This window comes from Anopheles bellator, chromosome 2, assembly GCF_943735745.2.
Source record: "Anopheles bellator chromosome 2, idAnoBellAS_SP24_06.2, whole genome shotgun sequence".
Lineage (NCBI taxonomy): Eukaryota > Metazoa > Arthropoda > Insecta > Diptera > Culicidae > Anopheles > Anopheles bellator.
Genome location: NC_071286.1, coordinates 84,128,162 through 84,150,537, shown reverse-complemented (window position 1 = coordinate 84,150,537; position 22,376 = coordinate 84,128,162). Strand labels below are relative to the sequence as shown.

At 55.7% G+C, this 22,376-nt stretch overlaps 2 protein-coding genes across 3 annotated transcripts; one reads left to right on the top strand and one right to left on the bottom strand.

Annotated features, from left to right (window-relative positions):
- Positions 1-741: 741 nt before the first annotated feature.
- On the bottom strand, positions 742-17,711 carry LOC131208225 (uncharacterized). Its single transcript, XM_058200877.1, is given in 19 exon segments — positions 742-1,593; positions 1,752-2,125; positions 3,630-3,885; positions 3,964-4,191; positions 4,257-5,560; positions 5,626-6,524; positions 6,588-7,247; positions 7,312-7,496; positions 7,626-7,803; positions 7,888-8,400; positions 8,471-10,413; positions 10,935-11,903; positions 11,969-13,096; positions 13,150-13,491; positions 13,653-13,776; positions 13,864-14,248; positions 14,314-16,806; positions 16,871-17,578; positions 17,645-17,711. Coding segments are annotated over 19 exon segments (13,608 nt in total).
- A 1,119-nt stretch (positions 17,712-18,830) lies between these two features.
- Positions 18,831-22,136, top strand: LOC131209265 (peroxisomal acyl-coenzyme A oxidase 3). 2 transcript variants are annotated; one of them, XM_058202290.1, is made up of 5 exons: positions 18,831-18,872; positions 19,573-19,661; positions 19,726-21,257; positions 21,336-21,490; positions 21,557-22,136. In XM_058202290.1, the coding sequence occupies exons 2-5, from the start codon at positions 19,591-19,593 to the stop codon at positions 21,953-21,955; spliced, it is 2,157 nt and encodes a 718-aa protein (XP_058058273.1). In that variant the 5' UTR covers positions 18,831-18,872; positions 19,573-19,590; the 3' UTR covers positions 21,956-22,136. The 2 variants fall into 2 exon arrangements, with proteins under 2 accessions (XP_058058273.1, XP_058058272.1); XM_058202289.1 differs by lacking the exon at positions 18,831-18,872 and adding an exon at positions 19,163-19,298.
- Positions 22,137-22,376: the final 240 nt, after the last annotated feature.

The window sequence follows — 22,376 nt, the reverse complement described above, 5'->3', positions numbered from 1 at the left end:
GAGAGAGAGAGAGAGAGAGAGAGAGAGAGAGAGAGAGAGAGAGAGAGCGAAAGTTATTTTCACTAAACACTATGGCGCTCGTTATTGTTAATCTCCGTTAGTCGTCGTCCTCAGTGTTGGCCCCTAGCTTTCTGCCATACCCCCGATCAATCAACGAGCTTACGATGCCCTCCTCTTCACATGCTGTTACATATGAGCGAGCACAAGTAAGTTAGCAAAGTAAGCATTGCAACGCAGCAGCCATTGTGTGCCAAATTTTATGTTGCACTCGAAGTAGTCACCACGCAGCAGCAGCCGCAGCACGTGTTCAGAGTAGCCGGTGCCCAGCCCAGCACCAGAAACAGAGAGAGCGAGCAAGCGAGAGAGAGAGAGAGTAGGTTTTTCCACTTAACATAAACGCTAAGTATAGATGCTAGTCACTTAAGAATGATAGTATTACTACTCTATACCCTCTATACACGTGTACGTATCTATATTACTTTACACCGCATTACTTTTACCGTTAGAACAAGTGAACTGTTTAATGTATGTAAGGTCAAGTTAGAGCCATCACAAGCTAGCGCAAACAGAGCCAGGACACTCCCACTCCCACTGTCCCATCACCCGAGCCCGGGCGGAACGCCTCGGATCTTATCCTTATCGACCGCAACCAGCATGCCACAGCAATTCCTACGATGAAGTAATTTTTAAATAAACCAATCATTATAAACCAACGCACCCGCAACGCCCGCCGTAGTCCGCTTATTCCTTGAGCAGCAGGGCCGTGTTGTACTTGATCCAGGCCCGTTCGCCTTGCTGCTCCCCCACCGCCAGCGGGATGTCCACGATGAACGAATCTTCGCCCCGTTGTCGGTGGCTGTACAGCGGGCAGTGGTAGAACCGACCATCCCCAGTTACCCGGCCCTGTCCGTCCTTCTTGAGCCGGCAGGCGATCGGAGGCATCGGTTGACTCAGCTCAAGAACATCGGGAACCGCCAATGTTTGCCGTTCCCAGTCCCAGGCCCCATTCTCGAGGAACAGACCGCGCGCAATGAAGCCCTCGTCGATCGGGATGCGCTCCAGTGGTTTGGCCGTCGGGAAAACGCTAAACTCCCAGCCCCAGTCTACCAGCGGGGACCGGTGAATGTTCGCAACGTGCTGTAGTACGGCGCCGAGGAAACGCCTGGGATTGGTGAACCGACCGAGCACAAACTCGACCGGAAGTTGCCCGGTTTCGGTCCAGCGTCGAAAGTATCGAACCCGTTCGCCAAGCTCCGCAATCCACTCGTCCAGAGGTGTCGCGGTTCGGGCGCTACCGGCCCACTGCCAGTCCTTGGGGACAAGGTTCCGTCCGACGTGCTCCAACAGCAGGCTCCACTTACCGGTGGCCGGCTCGTCGAGTACGGCACTGCTCCCGGTTCCCGTCAGCATTCCCAGCAAACAGTTGCATTCGGAGTGCACCCGGGCAACGGTGGTGTTGTAGGTGCGCACCTCGGCCAGCAGGGCTTCACCGACAGGGGCGCCGCCCCCCGGGGTACCCACAATCCGGAGCGCGTTTTCGTAGTCCAGATAAACAGGAAGTGTCGATAAGAGGTCCGCGATTGTTTGCTTTGCCTACGGCGGAACGGGGGGAAAAGAAACGGGGAATTACTTGGCCGAAGGCAAAGAGGCGTGGAGGCGTAGGCTACCAGCGCGCCTTGGTCTGTTTGTTTCGTCGCCAGGATGGAGATGAATAAATATAAAAAAATAAATCGCGGCGGTTCGTTGCTTACTTGCTCGTGCGGCGATGACTCAGGGCGTAAGAGACGGGGCTGCTGCCGGGGGCTTCGCGCGGGGTCGAGGTCTTTGGCCACGCGGCCCAGCATCTGCAGCATATAGTCGGAGCGTGATGCCAAATATTGGATGTTTGCATTCTCGTGCTGCCCGAACACGCCGATGCCGTCCGCGTCGGGCAGCTGGCCGCTGGCAAGGAACTCCACGTAGGCTTGGTAGGTGCCGTCTCGAGGCAACCGGAACCAGGAATCGGGCTGGCCCTGCAGGAAGGGAGCCTGCGAAACGACCGGTGCCGACAGGAGTCGCGGCTGGAACAGTTCCTCGACGTGCGCTTCGTAGACCCGGCGGTCCCACCGGCCGCCGACGATGTGAGCTAATTGATATCAATTGAACAAATTTCGATTTGGTAGTGCCTCGAGGACTGAACTGCAAATGGATGGTCGCAAAAACAGGGAACCGGTCGGGCCATGGAAGACCGTGACATTGGCCGATCGTCTACGGTGGTCGATCTGATTGAATTGTCCCATGACACGAGTGTGCGCCTCGGTATCGGATTGTCCTATCGGTCTTTCCGTACGGCCATCAATTTCGGCCAATTGCTCCGAACGGCGACACGATTAATGGCTGGCCTATCGTCAATCGGAGATCGCCTTCGTCCGGGCTGCCAATAATAGACCCTCGAGAGCCGAGGCGAAACTTCAAACAGCCGAAAGGGGCAAGATGTGTGTGCCTTGGACGGACCGAGGACAACGATCCGTAGTACCTGGTGAAGGTCAATAGCGGCCATAAAATGTCGTGGCCAGCATCAAAGAGGGCCGCCATCGGTGTGATGGACAGCAGATGTTGATGCTCCTGGGGCCCTTGTCGATTGTCAAACCGTCGAATTCAGTTCCAAGGGATTGTGTTGGATTTTGGCCTCGATAGGGTGATCCATCAAGTGTTTAGATTTTAAACTATCGATTACCGTATTTTTCCGTGTATAACGCGCACTTTTTTCCCAATTTTTTTAGCTCTAAATTCTGGGTGCGCGTTATACAAGGGGAGTAAAAAATTTGGCCTCTCTAAACTTACAAATATGCCCTTTTAGGTACATATTTTATGGTATTGTTGAATAAATTATGAAATAAAACATTTGTTAGAAATATAATTATCCTTACAATATCGTCATTAAGTCATGACAGGGAGTTAAAACAGATGTTGCTGTGAAATAATTAAAAAAAATGTGGCATCAGCAACGCTATGGATGGATCTGAAGATAACGCAATGTTTGAGGACTCTTCAGAGAGTGACAATGAGGAGTACATTGAAGAGCAATTACAGAATATCAATTTGTCAGACAGCAGTGAATCTGAGTTTGAAGACTATTACGAAATATAAAATACTAGTATGTCTTTTGCAATGTATACGCATTTTATCTTATGGCTACTTTAGAATATTTATAGAATATTGAGAATAATAAATTATAAATTATCATTTGGTATTTGTTCGATGGCACATATCTGAAAAATGTATAATAAAAACCTTTTTTTTTAATTTTTTCCCTTAAAATATGGGTGCGCGTTATACACGGAAAAATACGGTACTTGACTTTAAAACGACAAACATCGTTCTGGAAATTGTAAAAATGTAGTAATTGGAATGGGACGGTCGCAAGCGCTTGTAGAAAATTGACCAATGTTAAATACTTATTTCCAAAGTGGTCCAAGAGAAGCCAATACCCGGAACTAATCTGCCACCCAATCCTGATTTAACGAGCAGTTTGTTGTGATCATCGTCGGTCGTTGGGTCAGGCGAATAATTATCGGTCGGAGGAATGGGATTCGCGCGACTCTGACGTTTTCCTGGCACATCGCAAAGGACCCCGCTCCATTACTTACCACCGTAGCAGATTTCCAATAAAACCTCGCGGATAAACTGCCACGGGGTCGGGTCATGCCGCTCGTCGTCGCCGCGTTGTGCCAAACGCAGGCCGTGAAATTCGTCCGCCAAGCTCGCATTCTCGCTCGAGGAAGCGTCTTTGGCCACACCGCCCTTCGTGGTCTTCGGCTTCGACGTCTGCCGTCGTGGCCCAGGACCGCTCACTTTCGCCACTGGCAGTTTCTCCAGCGCGTACGCCAACAACCGTTCCGCCAACTATAAAAAAGAACGGCGGAAAGAGCGGATACATTCCATCCTCGGATTTGCTGCTCGGTCACGGGACGGGACACCTACGCTGAAGTCGCTGTTGACAAAATGGCACGGTTCGATCCAGCCGAGTTGCTGAAAATTCCTGCGCCCCGCCAGCAGCCCATGGAGAAAGGCAACGGTGAACAGCAAACGTTTGTAATGGGTCTGAAACGGTGCCCCGGTGGATACGTCTTCCTTCAGCGCGGAAGAGGATCTCTTGAACCGCGCCTCGCCCAGCTCGTCATACAGATGGCGCATCGTGTGTTTGATGCCCTGTCGGCGAAAAAGGTTAATTTACCATTCAAAGGTTAAAGGTTAAAAAGGGAACCTGCGATTACCTTCGGCTCCTCGTAGGCCAGCCTGATGCAGCCCTGCAGAACCGACACCGGGAACGCCTCGTGTGGCTGGCAGCTAAGCCAGAGCCGGAACTGGGACTCCGGGTGGAGACGCTTCAGGAAGGCGACCACGTGCGGCAGTTGTTTGAGGAACGGTTCCGAAAGGTGGCAATCGCCAACGTACAGCCAAGTCCCGTGCGCCACGCAACGCTCCAGGAGTTCGACGAAGGACTCCAAGGTTCGGCCGCGGGACATCGTCACGTGTTCCAGCGGGGCCGCCATCGAATTCACCGCACGCCGCAAACGTTCCACTCCGGGCAATGGGTTGGAGCTGTCACGCACGAGCAGCAGGATGAGTGTCCGAGCCGACGACTCCCGGAAGGCGTCTTCCAGGGGGCTGACCGACGCGGCGGTGACATAGCGCGACCCGAGCGTATCCTTCGTGAACTCCACCATACACCGCTCGAGCCGGTCCTTTCGCAAGCAGCGCACGAGGAGATACTTCTGAAAGCGCTTCAAGTTACTCTCCCAGCTGCCGGGGAGGGGCGCCTGCTCCGGAACGGGGGACCGGAACCAGCAGCGCCAGTCGTCCGGTAGCTCTGCGAAGGACACGCCGATGCCGTGGAAACCGGGAACACGGTCCAGGTCGGTCAGCTGATCCCAGCACGCCGCATCCAGCCAGCCCGGGCACGGGTTCTCCATCTGCTCCTGGCGGTCGACCCGCCCGGCGCCAAACACCAGGAAGCGGAACTCGCGCGGATTGAGCGCATCCTGGGCAAACAGGAGCCTCACGGACAGGTAGAAGCCGAACAGCTTACGGTCACTTTCGAAGAGGCCCCGGCAAACGCTGCGGAACAAATTGCCGGTGTGGTACTCATCGATGCGACGCTTCCGCTCAGCGATCACCTGGATTCGGCCGCTCCGATCCAGCGATTCCAAGTAGAGCGCCTCGTACCACTGCAGGCTGTAGCGGTACAGCGGGTTGCATTGCTGCAGGTCGCCGAGCACGAGGAACAGTAGCGCGGCGCGGGTGGCACACGATCGGTACACCTCCCGGGACTCCTCTATCTCCTGACGGGCCACTTCCGATTGCTGCAGCGCCACCGAAACACCGCGAAACGTTTCCCGCGAGCTCTGCAGCACCGCGTACAGTTCCTCGTCTTCCAGCAGCGGGACGCGACCCTCGGTCAGGATCCGCAGTATCTGTGCCTCCAGCTCGGCCAGTGTCCTTTGGTCGGCCAGAACACTGCCCCGCAGTGAGTCTTTGCGTTCCTCCAGCGAAGGATTCTCGTGCTGAACTAGCAGTGCTGCGGGGAAGAAAAACGGGCTCAGATCAAACCTCAGATCCCCTGATCCCTGGTCCCTAACCTACCGAGCATTTTCGTTTCCAGCCCTTCGGAACCGAGCACGAAGCTGAGTTGGTTGATATTTTTCAGCATCGACTCCCCGAGCGGAAGCGGCTCCCGGCTAATCAAGTACATTCGGTGGCCATCCCTGTCTGACTCGCCCCGGGGGCACTTCTGCTGGAGGGCGAAAAGCTGACCCAAGTCCCGAACATTACCCCGGTTGACATTCTCTACGACGAGCGTGGTGTTCTCGTGGAATGTTTCTACCACGCTCCGTTCGCTGATTTCGTCGTCAAAATCCACCAACTTGACGGGGGATGCCTCCAGTTCGGCGATCAGCCACCGTTGAGCCTCTTCCTGGGGATCCACTATCAAGGGCACCCGGGTGCAGTTGTTGAACAGAATCGTGGCATTCTCGGCAGACAAATCATCGGGCGGAAGTCCGTTCTGGTGCCAGCGGATCAACACGTCGGAGTCACCGTAGAAGAACGCCGTCAGGACGAACTGGCTCGTGTAGGCGATCGTTTCGATCGTTTGCAGGTCGATCGTCCACTGCTCGAGCAGCGCCAAGCGCGTCCCCGCGTCCAGCGGGCCGAAGTACGTGAGGCAACCGGCGGCCAGGAGCGTGTCCCCGATCAGGCGCGTGTGGGCCACCTCCAGACCATCCTTCGTGGCCTGCCATCGAATCCGTTCGCCGGCCAGATTGTTCACCAGGCTGCGGGCTCGCTCCAACTGGGACGCCATCTGACGAGCAGCTTCTTCGAGTCGTTGTTTTTCGGCCATTTTCACGTCGTATTCGTCCTGCAGACAGGCCAGCTGATCGGCCAGCTCCTGCAGCTTGCGTTCCGCTTCTGCCAGCTCGTTTTGCTTCTCCAGCAGCGATGCATTGGCTTGCTCCATTTTTCGTATCTTGGGACCCACGTACCTGGAAGGGAACGTATCGGAAAATTATCCTCCCCCCTATCCTATCCGACCCCGGGTGCCTTACCTGTACACTTTGCCGTAGTTCTCGATGGCCCGGACCCACAGGATCAGCGATTTGGCGGCACTCGACACCGTCCCGACCTTGTCCGGTTCCAGCTCGGGGTTGCGCACGTACGAGCCGATCGTTTTGAGTGTCCGTTCGCTGATGTTGTTCCGGTCGAAGGTTTTCAGGGTTTCCAGGAACTTTTGCTCACCGAGCTGGCGTTTCGATTCCACCCAACTCGGGTCCTTGCCGAGCAGAATCATGACCGCCTCCATCACCAGCTCCACCTTTGTCGGGGGCCGGCTGTAAGATTTGATCTCGTTCATGTCCTTCTTGTTGAGCGAATCGAGGGCCGCCACGGCCGCGTCCAGGGCCGGCATGGCCCGCTGCAGATCGGTCCCGGCCACCTCGGCCAGCTGCTTGCAGACGATCTCTTCCGCGCCAATCTTCAGCCGTTTCACCGATACCTGCTCCGTCTGGTCGGCCGCTTGCCGCTTTTGGAGCGTAATCTGCCCCAGAAACGCATCCAGCTGCTCCTGAAACGCACCAATCTCAGCCTGGCGTTGCTCCAGCTCGCCCGAAAGCTGCGCCACCTTTCCGCCGGCGTCCTCGATTCGCTCGATTCCGACACGGAACTTTCGGTGACGGGCGTGAATTTCGGCCCGCTTCTCACGCAGGACTCTGAGGGGAAATGGAATTCAAATTTATGCTCCCCCCCCGACCAGAACCGCGTTGGGCAACTGACCTTTCGAACGTGTCGAGCAGCTCAAAATACCAGCAGCACGGGACAATTATCCTTCGGTTGCGGGCAACCGTCGGCAGCGTCACCTCCGTCTGGGCCGCGTAATGTACGCGGAACAGTAAATCGTGCGTCGCAATCTGGAACCGTTCTTCGGTGCTCTGCACCAAACTTTCTCTCCGGCGAAGTGTCTGCGAAGCGGAAAGCAGAGCTGTTGACTTTGCGGAACCAGAATAATCATGTGCTTGTGGTTACATCTCAATTGAGAGGAAGATTCCAAAAAATAAATCAGCGCAAAAAAGGCAAGTAGTGGGGCTAACCTTCGGCTTCCCGTCGTGGGCATCTCCGCTGTCGGCTGCACCCCGAATCGGCACACTCAGTAGAACGTTCTTGAGCAAGTATTTCTTGGAAATCTCCAGCAGCGTGTCCTCGGTCCAGTCGTGAACGCAGTTCACGGTGAGACCCGTCAACAGCGAAGGGTATCGTTGCAGCAACACTCTTCAAAATCCGGTGCAGTCAAAGCGAAAAGTTAAATTAATTAACATGATATTCAATACGGTCCCCCCCGGGCAGCCAACCAACCTGTAGGCAGTTCCGTCCGATGGCAGGCAGATGACCAGATGCAGATTGGACTGTACCGTCGGCCAGTCCACCGAAGCATCCTCTTGCTGCGGATCCTCCGCTGGCTGACAGAAGAGCCCTTCCATCCGTTCGCCCGCCACAATCCGATTGAGCAGCTCCAGCAGCAGTTCGTTGGGTTCTGCGTCTACGATTTCGTCCAGCTTGACGACGGCGGGCCGCGTGGCGCACAGTGGGACGAGCGCCCGAAACTGCTTCCGTATCCCGTCGGGACCATCACGGCCGGCAGCCACCGGCATCCGGTGGAAGGCCGTGGGCGAACGGGACAGGGCGGCCGCCAGGCGACACACCACGGAGCGTCCTCCGCCCGGACGACCCACCAGAATCGTGGCCCGACGCCGGAGACGAATGCTGCGCAGGACTTTGACCGCATGCTCTACGGCTTCCCGGTGCACGATGAAACGCATCCTCGCCACGGTGGCCGAACTCGCACTCCATTTACCCTCGGCGTACGCTCTGGCAAGGAAGATAACCGGAGATGGGTTAACGTATCCGAATGGCCCTTTCGGAAAAGATCTCAAATTACACTAGCTCGTCCGTGCCGCGGATGTCCACGTAGGGATTCTTGCCAGCGGCATCGCTCCGTGCGGGAAGCAGATCGGCAAACAACGGATTCTGATTGCCGGCCCACAGCCCGTGCAGGGTGGCGTCGAAGTAGCGAGAAAGGGTTTCATTCAGCAGCTCGTAGAACCGCCGGTAGTCACTCCGTTCCAGCCGGTCCCACGTTTCCCGGAAGCACTCGTGTGTCCACAGCCTCAGCACGGAGGCTCTGTCGGTGGCGTCAGCGACGTCGAGTAAACGGCAAACCGAGCGCACTATCGTCGCGATTGTGTGCAGCGAGAACTGGTACCGTGGCCGGGCCGGGGAAGGTGGAAGCCGTCGCAGCAGACGCCCGACCAAGTCCACCGTGGCCGGGGCCAGCAGTTGAACCACGGGATTCGGTTCACCAAGGGCGCCTCGAATCAGACCGGTGAAGACCTGGCCAAGCTCATCGTCGGTGGGATGCGAGACCATAAGGACGTGGCATTTACCCATCAGACTCTGCAACGATGGCGATCCTTCACACCTTTGCAGGCGGAGTGCAACCACCGATTGACACTGTTCCAGGGTCACCGGGACACCGGTCTGATCGTACCACTCGGGAGCCTCGCAAAAACTGCGCACAAACTCGGCGACACCGTACGGATTGGTTCGGCCGACCACGTGGACATCATCCCACAGGCAAACCAAACGCTTGCGGTCCACGGGGTAGAGGCGACTTTTCCGGATCTTGATCGATTGGGAGCGCAATCGGGAGCATATCTGACCGACGGTCGTTCCTTTCGTCAGCGCAAACCGCACCCAGCACCAGCTGGAGGGATCCCTTCCGTGGAGGATGCTCTCCATTAGGGACGTTTTACCGGCCGCCATTTCACTTCCCAACAGAATGGGGCCCCCGGTCTTCAGCAGACTCTGGAGAACGAACTCGTACGCCCTGCTCCGGGGGCTATGGATGAAGGGATCTCTGAGGAGCACAGCGGAGCGTGAGTCTGGTGGTTGAGTCGAGCAACGTTTTTTAACGTACCTGCGATAATCGGCAAGGTCACCGGAGGTTTCGAGAGTTTCCCACGAACGCCACGCACCGTCGGTGAGGTCCACGTAGCACTGATACACGGACCCCCGGACGGGGTAGCCAGCTTCCGGGTGCTGCTCCCGGACCAGCAGATCAAACCGCGCCCGTGCGGCTTCCTCTTCCAGCGAGCCACCGATCGCCCAGACGGAGCAGAAGAAGAACAGCCTCGTCAGTGTCCCGTCCTGCCTGCTGCCGTCGAAGGTGCTCAACAAGGCGTCGCAAAGTTTGCTGAACGTTCGCGCTATGCTCACATCACTGATGTTGACCACGGTCCGGCACTCGTTACGGCGGAACGCCAGTAGCGCTCCGAAGTGCCGACCCACCAACTCTCGGAGTCGCACCGACCAGGGTGGCTCGAGTCCGTCCAGCCACACCTCCAGTAGCTGACACCAGTCAAGGTCGGTTAGGCCCACGTGCACCAGGGCGAAATGGGACACCGTCGACGGTGTCACGGTTTCCAGCGGTCCCGGACATTCCACGATCACTTTCACATGGTCCGCTGGCGGCTGGTCCGGATGGGTAAAGTCTTGGAACGCGTAATCGTGTCGCGCCAATCGAATGGCGCACGTTATCCATTCCGGGCCGTCGAGGACGCTATCAAATATCAAACACTTTCTCGTGTCACTACCACCGAGGACCGCCGAGATTATCGCATCGAACAGGGGGCGGTCGAATGATTTCGGGTCCGTCAGCACGCTCGGCCCCAGCCGGTGAGTTTCGTAGCCCATCATCTTCAGGGCCACACGGATGGCGCCGGTCTTCCCCGAACCCGGTGCACCCGTCACGATCAGCGGGCGATCCGTGTGTTCCAGTGACCGACGGATGAGCAATACCGTCTCCACCATTCGGTCTGAAAGCTATCGGAGCGGAAGAAGGAGATCTCGCTTTAGGGACGCCGACCACGTCGAGCAGAGCGGGGCACATTACCCGATAGTCCAGCAGGTGAGCCGCCTTCTGGGCCGCTTCTTTCAGTTCCTCGTCGCTGCTTTCGGAGCCCGATTTGCAGCATCCGAAAACATTCTCAACGCACCTGCGGAACACATTCAATCCTTCGTCCGAAATGCACCCTTCGTATGTGCTCTAGAAGTAGGCAATATGTTAAATTCTCTTCTACGAAGTGTGTTCAAAAGGTTGTGATAATTTTGTATTTACGAGGGCTACGTATACTCGAATTTCGATTTGTGGCATTATGTTGCTACTCATTCAATTTCAGTAATTTTGAGTGATCAGTCAATTGTTGACAGCGGTCTCCAAAATAATGGATGGCCAAGAGTCTTTATCAAATTTTGTATGAATCGAACAAAAGTAGCGTAAATACAAAATTATCACATCTTTCCGAAACACACCTCGTATTCGTCTGCCGGCGTCAAAAGCTTACCAGGATGGCGCCCACGAAACGCTGCTTCTCGGCATCCCACTCGTGGCCATCGTGGTCCGAAAGCGTGATCCGTTCAATAACGCGTTTGAGATTGCGTAAACCGAAAACCGACGGGTTGATGCCACCCAGCTGCCCGAGCTGGGTGATCAGCAGGGTAATCAGCTTGGCGATTCGGGCTCCGTGCAAGAATCCCGCCAACCAGAGCCATGCCTCGAGAACCGGTGCGCTATCGGCCGGCAAGAAGTATATCGGACGGTACAGAGTCCTGTCCACCCGATCGGCCACCGTTCCGGGAGTGATGGAACTAGCCAGGGCGAATAGTTGAAACCGGGAGCCAGCCGGGAAACTGGAGTCCTTGGTGGTAATTGATTTCGAACGCTGCACGCCACACCCAATCTCGCGCAAGCAGTTCCCGATCGTGCTCAGAGCCGACATCCTTTCGAGGCCCACCAAGGCCAACCAGCCGCCGATCTTCCTCATGCTGCTGATCATCTTTAGGATCGCGTCGTCGTTCACCGGACCATCGCAAGGCACTTGCCGTAGAAAAACGCCCGCCGAGTGGGCCAAGTCATCCAAAAATACGTGCCGTCCTCCGGAGGCTTCGGGTTTCCCCAGGAGGAGCGGAATCAGCTTGGATTTCATGGCACACAGCGTGCCAATCCGCGCTCTCTCACACGTGCGGGTCAACAGGGCGGGCTCGATCGATCGTTTGCATTCGTAGCCGTAAGGAATGCGCGTTTCCAGGAGCTGCACGAAGCACTTCCCGCTGGTCGGATGCCAGTTGGAGTGCAGCTGCGATACCCACTCGAAAGAGTGCGGACCGTGGGGCTCCACTCGCCCACCCAGCAGCCGCTCGATCAGATCGCGCGCGTTCAACTCGACGATTAGCAAATCGTTCAGTTTCCTTCGTTCCCACCGGTCTTCAGGCACCGTCGAGTCACGGGCACAGTTCGTCAATTCCTCCAACATCTGAAACGGCGCGTGAACCGAGTGTTGAAAGGAAGGACAGGAAAGGACCGAAAAGGAGAGCTTACTTTGGTGTGCAGGGAGCGCAACATTTTCAGCGGCTTCCTGCTCCCGAGCAGACTGCATTGCTCCAGCGCGTTCTTGGTGTGCAGCGTGTTCTGCAGCTCGGCACTCTTCAGGCACAGCTGCACGGGCCAGCTGCGCAGCCAGCCCGACTCCACCCGCCGAAAGTAGCCCCGGCGTAGCAGGGCCGAGTGACAACGCACCAATAAATCTTGTAACGCGTCGCGAATGCCACGATCGAGCTGGATCATCGTTTCGCCGATCCCGCTCAGTGACGTTCCGGGGAACGTCGCCGGCAGGGACCTGCGGCTGAGCGGAATGTGCTCTCCGTCCCGGGTGATCACCGCTTCCACTGCGCCGCTCTGCGCATCTTTCGCGATTCCCGCCACGTTCTCGTACACGATGGCGAGCGTCTGGCGGAGCCTTCGCGGGTCCGTCGGCTGAGCAAGGAACGCAATCAGCTGGCGGTCCGACAGCAGATAGAAGCGCGGAAACTGTTCGCGTTGCTCCTCCAGAAATATTGTCATCCGTTCGGCCACCGCCGTGATGCTTTTGCGGACCGCTTCGAGCTCTTCGATTAACTCCTTTCCCACCGGGCACACATCCTGCACGAGGCGGGCCGTCGAGACGTGGCGCATCAGTTCGCACCACGCTCCGAAGCAGCCCTCAAACTCGACGTTGAACTGTTCCAGAGGGGCGCAGTTCACGCGTCTGCTGGCCCGGCTCAGCTCGAATAGAGTTCGGCACTCCGATTCACACTCCACCAGCCCGCCAAGTATCCGCTCCAACCAACCCACCGTTTGCTCCCAGTAATCGATCCGAGCCTGGAACGGGCCCCGGTAAGGGGATCTTCTCAGGCAATCGATCGTGATCCCGGTGTCCGCCAGCAGAGCGGCGTTCCTGGACTGATTTGCAAGCGCCGGAAAGTGGTGGCCCCCGTCCCCGACAGCCACCCGTCGGATGGGCAGCTCGAAGGAGCGCACGTGTAACGCGACCACCTCCAGTTCCAGTTCCAGCTCGTGCTCCTTTCGGGCCGTGTAGCAAAGAGCCATCAACTGTGGCTCGTACAGGTACACCCTAAGCTGATCGCTAAGCAACCGAACGCTACAATCGGCCGCCAGTTCCTCGAGTTCCTCACTGCCAAACACAGAGTCCTGAGAATCCGCTAAAGTTCCTCAAACGAAACGCCGCACTGCACTTACCAGTTTCTGGCGATTTCTTTCACTTTCGCCCAATGACGCTGCTGGAGGAATGAGGACTTCATCGTACACACGATGGCCACCGTCACCTGGAACTGGGCAACGGCAGCGAGGGCTGAGGTGAGCACCTCACACTCTTCGTCCGCCACGGGACCTTCAGCGAGGCTTTCGGATGTTTGCTTAAAATGGGTGGACAGCGAACGTAACTCAATTTCATCGACGGTACGGTAACTTTCGTCCATAATCCGGTCCACGAAGGTGCGCCACTCGCCCACAAACAACCACACGAGTCTAAGGTGCTCCAGTTTTCCTCGTATTTCTCGGATAGCCTGAGGGACAGAGAAGGACAGTCCGATGCAAAATCGGCAATTTTACCACACACTAAAAGCTCACACAAATTAAATGACATTAACTCGGAAGCGGATTCCCAACCCCTCGCAAGTGTGACCAGAAAAAGGATCGAGCCGCGGGTTTGGCGCACGGAACTTACGGACAACCCGCCAAAGTTAACGCCGAGCAACCTCAACCGCTGACCGATTTCCTGCTCGCGGCATTCTAGCGCTTCCAATTGCACCATTAAACGGTCAATTGCTTCGAACGCCTCCGTCGGGCTCCTGCAAGAAGGCCGGACAGAAAGGGGAAAAAAGCGGCAGCCGACGTGATGGAATCAGCTCCTGGGTCCTGGTCCTAGCTCTGCTTACGAGTCACCGTTGGTGGGCATTTCTTCTCGCAACATTTTCAACATCTCCAGCGCGTCCACCTTGAGGGCATCGGCCGCCCCGGTCAGCGACAGCTTGAACTGGTCCTGGTAGTTGTCGATCTGCTCCCGGATTTCGCGCAAATCCGCCCGATACTGGGCCCAGATGGCGTCGATGTTGTGCCGCAGCTCGTACGCTTCCGGCAGTAGATCGAGGACGTACTTTTCGAGCACCACAAAGTACTTCAGGATGACACCGATTTCCTGCTCCTTGGCCGGCAGCTCCTCGTGGCAGGCCGCGTACCGTTCCTCCAGCCGTTTCAACTCGTGCACCTCCGTCGGCTCGTGGCGCAGCTCCGCGACGTTGTTCTGAAGCAGCGTGTTGAATTCTAAGACAGGACATAAGGCGACCGAATTGAAAACAGCTTCTGTAACCTTGAGGCCGATCACTTACCGATTATTTTGCCGTACGCTATGCACTTCAGATAGTCGATGTATTTGGTCTGCCACTCGGCGATGTGACTGGTCAGGGCGTACTTCAGCTTGAGCGCATCGATCTCCACGCACCGGCACACGATGAGGTCACCCTGCGTCGAAAGCTGGTTCTGGAGCTCCTCGAACTTTTCGATGTTCCGTTGAAACGCTTCCGACGCCATCGCCGCCAGCTTGAAGCGCTCGATGAAGGCCGCCTTGTCGACGCACCAGAACGGACGGAACACGTTCCACTTGGCCTGGTACGTCGCCAGCAGCCGAACCGTCTCTTCGATCGTGCCATCGATCTGGCCGCACAGCTGCCGGTACTCCGCGTGCTCCAGGAGCTGCAGGTAGAAGCTGCGCTCGCCACTGTCCAGCTGATAGCGCTGCGCGATGCTCGGCACCGGTTTGATCGTCAGGGCGACCTCCTCCGTCAGGCGACGGAGCGTCTGCTCGACCGTGTCCACCGACGGTTCGTAGGCGGCGCCCTCTCTCTTGAGCACGATCTCGATCAACATGATCGGGCTCGAGTGAGCGTTCTCCAGGGCGGCGTGAACACCGCGCAGAGTGTTCAGCGTGCACGTGAAGATGGCCGCCTTGAGCAGCTTGTCGATCTTGAAGATGTACTGCTCCCAGCTGCTGCCCATCTTGCGGATGTTCGAGCCGATGCTGTCGTAGATGGTGAAAATGTTTTTGCTGATCTCCCGCAGCACCTCCAGCAGCTCCGTGAAGACGGCCTTCTTCTGCTCACTGACGCTCTCGATCAGCTGGCCCATACTGGCCGGCTGCGGAAGGTCGAGCCGCACGAAAGTCAGCCCGTAGATGCGCTCCGCCAGGTCCATGATTTTGTGGTTCTCCCGTTTGTACAGCTCGATCAGATCGAGCAGCTCGCGCACGTTCACCACGAACCCGTCGATCAGCTCGCTCAGGTCTTCCTCCCAGGTCAGCCTGCTCCGCAGCGGTTCCAGCTTGCGTTCCGTCTGCTGGATCATCGGTTTGAAGAATAGGCGCTCCTTGTCGGAAATGGACGACACCACGCCGTTAAAGTACAGCACCAGCCGGAGCACGTTGTCGAACGTGAGCCGCGTGGCCTCGTGCTTCTCCAGGTCCAGCCCGGCCGGGACGTGGGCGCCGAGAAGTTTAAAGTAGTGCGCCTCATCGAACAGCACCAACAGGCGGCGCTCGATGTTCACCTCGAACAGCCCCGGCCGCAGATTGCTGCGGCAGATCAAGTTCCGCTGGTACCAGGACGCCATGTCCGGGGGGATCGATTTGGCCCACGACTCGTTGAAACCTTTCATGGCGCCCTTCACCTGCTTCTCGCACGCCTCGTACAGCGCCAGCACCTCGTCCTGCTGCGGATACTCCGGGAAGAAGCGACAGTTGACGATCAGCGTCCGCAGGTGGGTCAGATGGTCGAACCGCATCTTCAGCACCGCATAGCGGCCGGCGTGCGGCGGAAGCAGCGCCGGATACTCGGTGATCCCGGCCGAGATGTCCTTCGAGAGGGTCACTATTTCCCCGTTCAACATGCTCCACACCTCGCCGATCTTGCGCATGAAGCTCTCGCGCACGCTTTCGCGCTTGTAGAAGTTGAGCAGCGTCACGAGCACGTTCAGCTTTTCCTCGATGTTCTCCGACAGCAGAAACACGTTCGACAGCAGGTTCTCGATGATGTCGTCCAGGCTTTTGAGCGTCCCGCGGAACCCGCTAATGTACCGGTACCAGTCCTTGTTGTTGATGTCCAGGATCGTCCCGCCGACCGATTCGATCTTCTGCAGGGCATCGTGAAACACTTTCTCCACCTGCTCGCAGCGCCGCTCGAACTCGGCCGCATTGTTGCAGAAAAACCGGTACGAGGTGTAGGCCGTCCCGTCCGCGTACTTCCCGAAGATCAGCATCGCGTCGCACACCTCGACGATGTCGCGCAAACGCTGCAGGAACGCGTTGATGCGATTGAAGATGGCCGCGTAATCCAGATTCCAGGTGAACTCCCCTTTAAAGTGCTCCAGCATCTCTTCGTAGATGATTTTGTACGACTCGCAGCAGTTGATTTTCATCCGGCACACATCGATACCGTAGCGCGGGGCACCGGCCAGGATGCGGTCCACGTCGATGCCCTGCATACAGCACGAGACGATCTCGTTGCTCAGGTACAGGAACAGCTTGGTCATGCTTTCGTCCTTGTTGAGGTAGCTCGAGTCCTCGCCGATGAACCGAATGATGTGCATCACGTAGATGAGCTGCGAGCAGAAGTCGTCGGCCGTTTCCAGGGTCCCGATGGCAAAACAAGGGTCGACCAGCAGTTTCAGGAACGGGATGTTCGATTCCGCGATCTCGATCTCCTTGTCCAAATCGGCCAGCACATCGCGCAGATGCTTGATGTACAGGGACTGGGCGAGTTCCAGAATTTTCACGATGTGCTGCACGTTCGGGCCCTGATACTGCATGCGTATGGCCGACAGGACCTCATCTGCAGAAGAAGTGGTACATGGTCATCCGTCCAGGTCCCGTTGCCAAAAGGGCCAGATACTCACGCCGGTAGAGCCAGAAGCTGTACTCATCCGAGGGCCGCACCAAGTCGTCCGGCACAAAATGCTGCGTGTCGCTGAGGGTGGACCGAATTTTACCCGTCCAATCGATGATGACCGCCTCGAGACGCTTGATCATGGACCGATTCAGCACGACTTCCTGCACCTCCATATCGCTGCCCTCGCGCGGCACATATAACAACGTGAATCCGGACAGTTTATAGTGCAACTCCGAAAGGTACGTCAGGAACGCGTTGAACCCGTTGATCACGTTCGCCTTCACGTTCTCCGACCAGTCCACGTTCGACAGCATCATCGGCCCGTACACTTGCTCCAGCAGAACCAGCAACGAACCCTCGATATCGCCGTGCAGCGTGCCGAACAGGATGTCGTCGTGGAACCGCTCCGTCACGTTGAACAACTGCTCCGGTTCACGCATAAAGTACATCAGATCGTTGATCGGGCAGAGCGGAAACGAGAGCGATGCCGACAGCAGGTTCCCATCGTAGAACACAAATAGCAGCGGATTGTTGGCGTCCGTCAGCCAAAGTTTGATCGTTTCCGCCACCTCGTCATTGAAATCGCCATCCTCGTAGTCGAACAGAATGATCATGCCCCGCATGAAGCCGACCAGCGTCTCCAGGTCCTGGTCCGAGTACGCTGGCTTGTCCTCGACCGCCACCGCCTCGACCACTTCCTCCACTACTTTTTTACCTACATTTTTAAAAGTTTATCGTATTAGGACCGAAAAACTGGGATGTTGGCGCTCCCAACACTTACCTTCATCGCTGGAATCGGTAAGGCTGGAAATTTCACTCATCTCTCCTTCGGGATTTTCAGCAGCCATTTTCACTCGCTTCGAAGTACGTCCTTACGTCACAGAGTCACAGAATGTAGTATGAAGTTGGAAAACGCCACGAATCGAAGCTTACTGCGGTAACAAGTATCCACGGTAGCAACATGCGCTGCCCCTAGCAACCTTTCGGTAATCGGCGAAGGGAATCGGGTGGCTTCACATAGCGACCGGTTACCTCCACCTTTTGGGGTTCTTGGTGGTGAACGATCGATGTTACGGAGTGCACGGATTGTGTCCGAGCATGGCGAAAATAGCTCAATCGCCGCACCTCGTTAATCGGTTTAAATTTATTTCAATTTTTATTCAAGGGTACTTGTGAACCAGAGAGTTTGGCCGTCATCGTCCCAATCAGCTGCTGTCGGAAAAGGTGCATTTTAGTATTGCGGTACCGGTGGCGAGTGCCTCAATCTTGGCGCTGACGCTATGGAACTATTGCAAATGGTTGACACATCTAGCACCGGACCTCATCAATCACGCCATCAATCATCATTGATCTTGTATCGTGAATGAAATCAAGGACTCTTCTCACAATCGAAGTTCTCTTTTTCCTTTTTTTTGATAAGGTTTTTTTATTTTTTAACAACCGAAACTAACAGTCATGTACAAGTTTGTTGGTAGAGGACGACCACGGCAATTGGTGCTAGATAATGGTAGAAAGCTAAGTATCACAGCACGAACAGTGATTACCGATTCCGCCGCACGAGCTTTCGTAAAAGGTGGGTGGCATGACGACATCCATTATTTATGCATCAATAAAATTATGTATTTTTCTAATTACAGGAACATGGCGTTACAGGCGTGTTGATAACCTAGATCGATGGCAGTCGCGACACGGTCTTCATTAACAATTGCTATGCATGTTGCATGTTGCTTCAACGGTTAAAATAATTTAAACCATTTGAAATGTAGCTTCCAAATAATCGTTTTCGTGTGCGCCTAACAGTAGACATTTCTATTCTGACTGCGGCGGTCTGTCCAGCTCGCAATCTTACCGGGTATGAGTAATAAAACGCCATGGCACGTCCACAAAGCCCTTTGACCCTACCGGTGGGGGGTAAAAGCACTCTTTACAAGTTCAGCGGCGGTCAGTATGCGACAACGGTGTGCAGAGTGAACATTGTCCATATCAACGAACCCCAAAACCTCCGATCGGTAAGAAGAAAAAGGTTAACGAAAAGAACACGGTTAGCGGTTTTGAGTCTAGAAACTGTACTTTACAAATTCCAAATATTAAACGCGGTGGGAAAGTAATTTAGTAACGCTGCGGTGGGTGCGAAGTTCAAATTCTATCGCCCCGTCGTTGCGTTGCGTAGCTGCTTCACGCAAATAGTGTTCACGATTTGCGTTGCTTTATGCGCTTTCCAGAGCGCGGCCGTCACGCGAAGGAGTTAATCGCTTCATTCATTTCACTTTGGTGGTCAGTATTTGTTCGGTGCCGTGACGGGAAGGTGGCAATAGTGGCGCAGCCCAGACGTGTTTTCGTGGGCCACCCCAAACCGTTTGCTTGTTTCGATGATTTGCAGAAGATTGCCGGCGATAGCAAGCAGATATCGCGCCAGAAGTGATAACAAATTCGAAGTAATACGGTGTCCAATTCGCAATTCGCCAGCAAAACAAGGCACAGTGCGCAAATTAGTATAGCGCAGGAGGACATATTTTTGGTTTTAGGACGTTTCTTTCCACGTTTTTGTGTTCTGTGTATGTGCTTTGATTCAACGTTTTATGGTTCATCGTTTTTCGAAATCATTAGCTGCACATACTTTCGATACACCTTGTTACTGAATTTTTTAAGAGCACATAACACGAATCCTCACTTTTAAAAGGTTTGTTTACGATCGCCTTTTCTCCATAGTGCAACGGTGTTCGGTCAATGTTTTCGTCCGCAGCTGTCAGTGGTGAACGCAAACAAACGGCGATGAGTGAATTCAACACAATTGCACGGTACTTGTATGCAACTGTCAAATTTGAATGCTGAATAAAAGCCGTTTCTCAACTTTCCTTCCAGGCCTTCGGAACATGGCAAACTGCTGGATGATAGGACCTACTTTCCGGAGCCTCCGGCTCGCGGTCCCCTCACCGCCTACCGCAAGCAAGCGACAATCGACTGGCGGAAGGTGAAACTGACGTTCAACGATGAAGCGTCCCTGGTCCTGCAGCACCGGGTTTGGAGTTTTGCCGGCAAACACCCACTCTTTGCTCACCCGAACCGCGTGCTGACGATGGACGAAGAGCGCCACCTGGCCACGAAACGCATGTACGTGGTGCAGAACGAGAAAATGTTCACCATCGTCGACTATCTGGCGCGCCCGGATCTGGCCTCGCACTACCACCAATCGTGGATCGCCTACGAACCGAGCATGGCCGTCAAGTATTCGCTCGGTTTCGGTATGTTCCCGTCGGTGGTGCGCACCCTGGACGTGGGTCGATTGGACGAGATTGTGGAGCGGAACATGGCGGGCGAATACTTGGGTGCGTTCGGCCTAACGGAGATCGCTCACGGAACGAACGCGAAGGGCATGCGGACGACGGCCACGTACGATCCGGCCAGTGGCGAGTATGTGCTCGACACACCCGACTTCGAGGCGGCCAAATGTTGGATCGGCAATCTGGGCAAAACCTGTACGCATCTAATTGTGTACGCGCAGCTCTACACGGCCGACGGTGCTCACCACGGGTTGAATGCGTTCGTGGTGCCCGTACGCGATCCGGCCACCCTGCAAGCGTACCCGGGCGTAACGGTGGGCGATCTGGGAGCGAAAGCGGGCCTGCAGGGGGTCGACAATGGGTTTGTTATGTTCCGCCGGTACCGCATACCGCGCGACAATCTGCTGGCCCGCACGGGCGACGTGAACGAGGAGGGACAGTTCGTGACACCGTTCAAAGATCCCAGCAAACGGTTCGGGGCCTCCCTTGGGGCCCTGTCCGGCGGGCGTGTCGGTATCTGCGGCATTGCGAACGTGTATCTAACGAAAGCGATCAGCATTGCGCTACGGTACTCGGCCAGCCGCAAACAGTTCGGACCGGACGACAGCGAGGACGAGTGGCCCGTGCTCGAGTATCAGTCGCAGCAGTTCCGACTGTTCCCGCATCTTGCCGCAAACTTTGTGATACGCGCGTTCAACCTGTGGTTTGCCAAGGCGTACGGTGATATGCAGCTCCAGATGCTGGGTGGCGAAAATGTGGCCACGATCGGAATGGAAGTGCACGCGCTATCCTCGGCAGCCAAACCCGTCTGCACGTGGGCGGCCCGTGATGGAGTGCAGGAGTGCCGTGAGGCGTGCGGGGGCCACGGCTACCTCAAACTGTCTACAATCGGCGATCTGCGCGGCAACAACGATCCGAACTGTACGTACGAGGGCGAAAACAACGTGCTGATCCAGCAGGCCTCCAACTGGTTGCTGAGTGTCCGCGCGAAGGGCTACGACCAGTTTGCCGAGGTGTCCCCGCTCGGTTCGGCACAATTTCTGGCGCATTATGCTACCATTCGGCCACGAAGAGCAAAATGGACTTCGGCACGTGATGCTGGTTCGATTAGCAGTGAGTACCCGCGGGAAAGAGGAACAATTTACAACGTCATACGGAATCGCGTTTTTTAACCCCAAGAACGTTTTGTAGATCAAATCGAAGCACTGGACTGGCTGGTGGGCTATCTGCTGGAAGAGACGTACCAGAAGTTGTCGCAGCTGAAGAAGGCAGGAAAGTCTACGTTTGAGGCGCGCAATGATACGCAATCCTTCTTTGCCCGGACCCTTTCGATCGCCTATGGGGAGGTGCGTATTGGGTTTCTTCGGTTGGCGGGTGTTGCAAAAGAATTTAAACAAAATTTCCTCCTTTAGAGAATGCTCCTGTACGTGTACAGCAAATTCTTGGCCAATCTGGAGCCCGGTAGCGAACGGCAAGCCCTGGAGCGGCTCGGCGCACTGTACGGAGCCGGCGTAATTCTTAAGCACATCGGACTGCTCTATCAGGGTGGCTACTTTGCAGCCCAACCCGCTGCCATGTCCCTCGTGCAGCAGGCCGTTCTTGATCTGCTACCCGCGATCAAGCGGGACGCGATCGCGCTGGTCGACGCGATCGCTCCGACCGACTTCATACTCAACTCCCCGCTCGGCATGAGCGATGGGGACGTTTACCGGCACATGGAATCGGCAATCATGCAAGCGCCGGAAGCCCTCGAACGACCCAAATGGTGGCGTGATGTGGTCCACCGCGATTACGTGCAATCAAAGCTGTAGACAGCCGGACAACAGTGTCAATGATTCCTTTGCGGCGATCGCTCCTTTGGTTACCGTTTACCACATACCATGGTGTAGTGAATTTATGTTTTTATTTTGTTATACAACTTTTTTGAGTAACTCTAGCTTTGATAATAAACGGTGCGACTCATCCACAGCCCGGGGCTGTGGGTGTTGTGGGATTTTACAGCCTTTTGCTGGGTGAAAAAATTCGTTTGAATAAGCGGATCCCCGGGCGAAATCGCAGCGGTACCGTTACGACGACGCAGGCGGTGTCCCTTTGTACGAAAAAAGGGCGCTCCCTTTTTTAGCGGGTGTCTGGTCCGCCTTCGGCGATGGACTTTTCTAACGAATTCCGTCAACAAACCATAAACCGATTTACTTGGGAGTTCGGTTCCGCGCTCAAAAGCGCACCCGATCG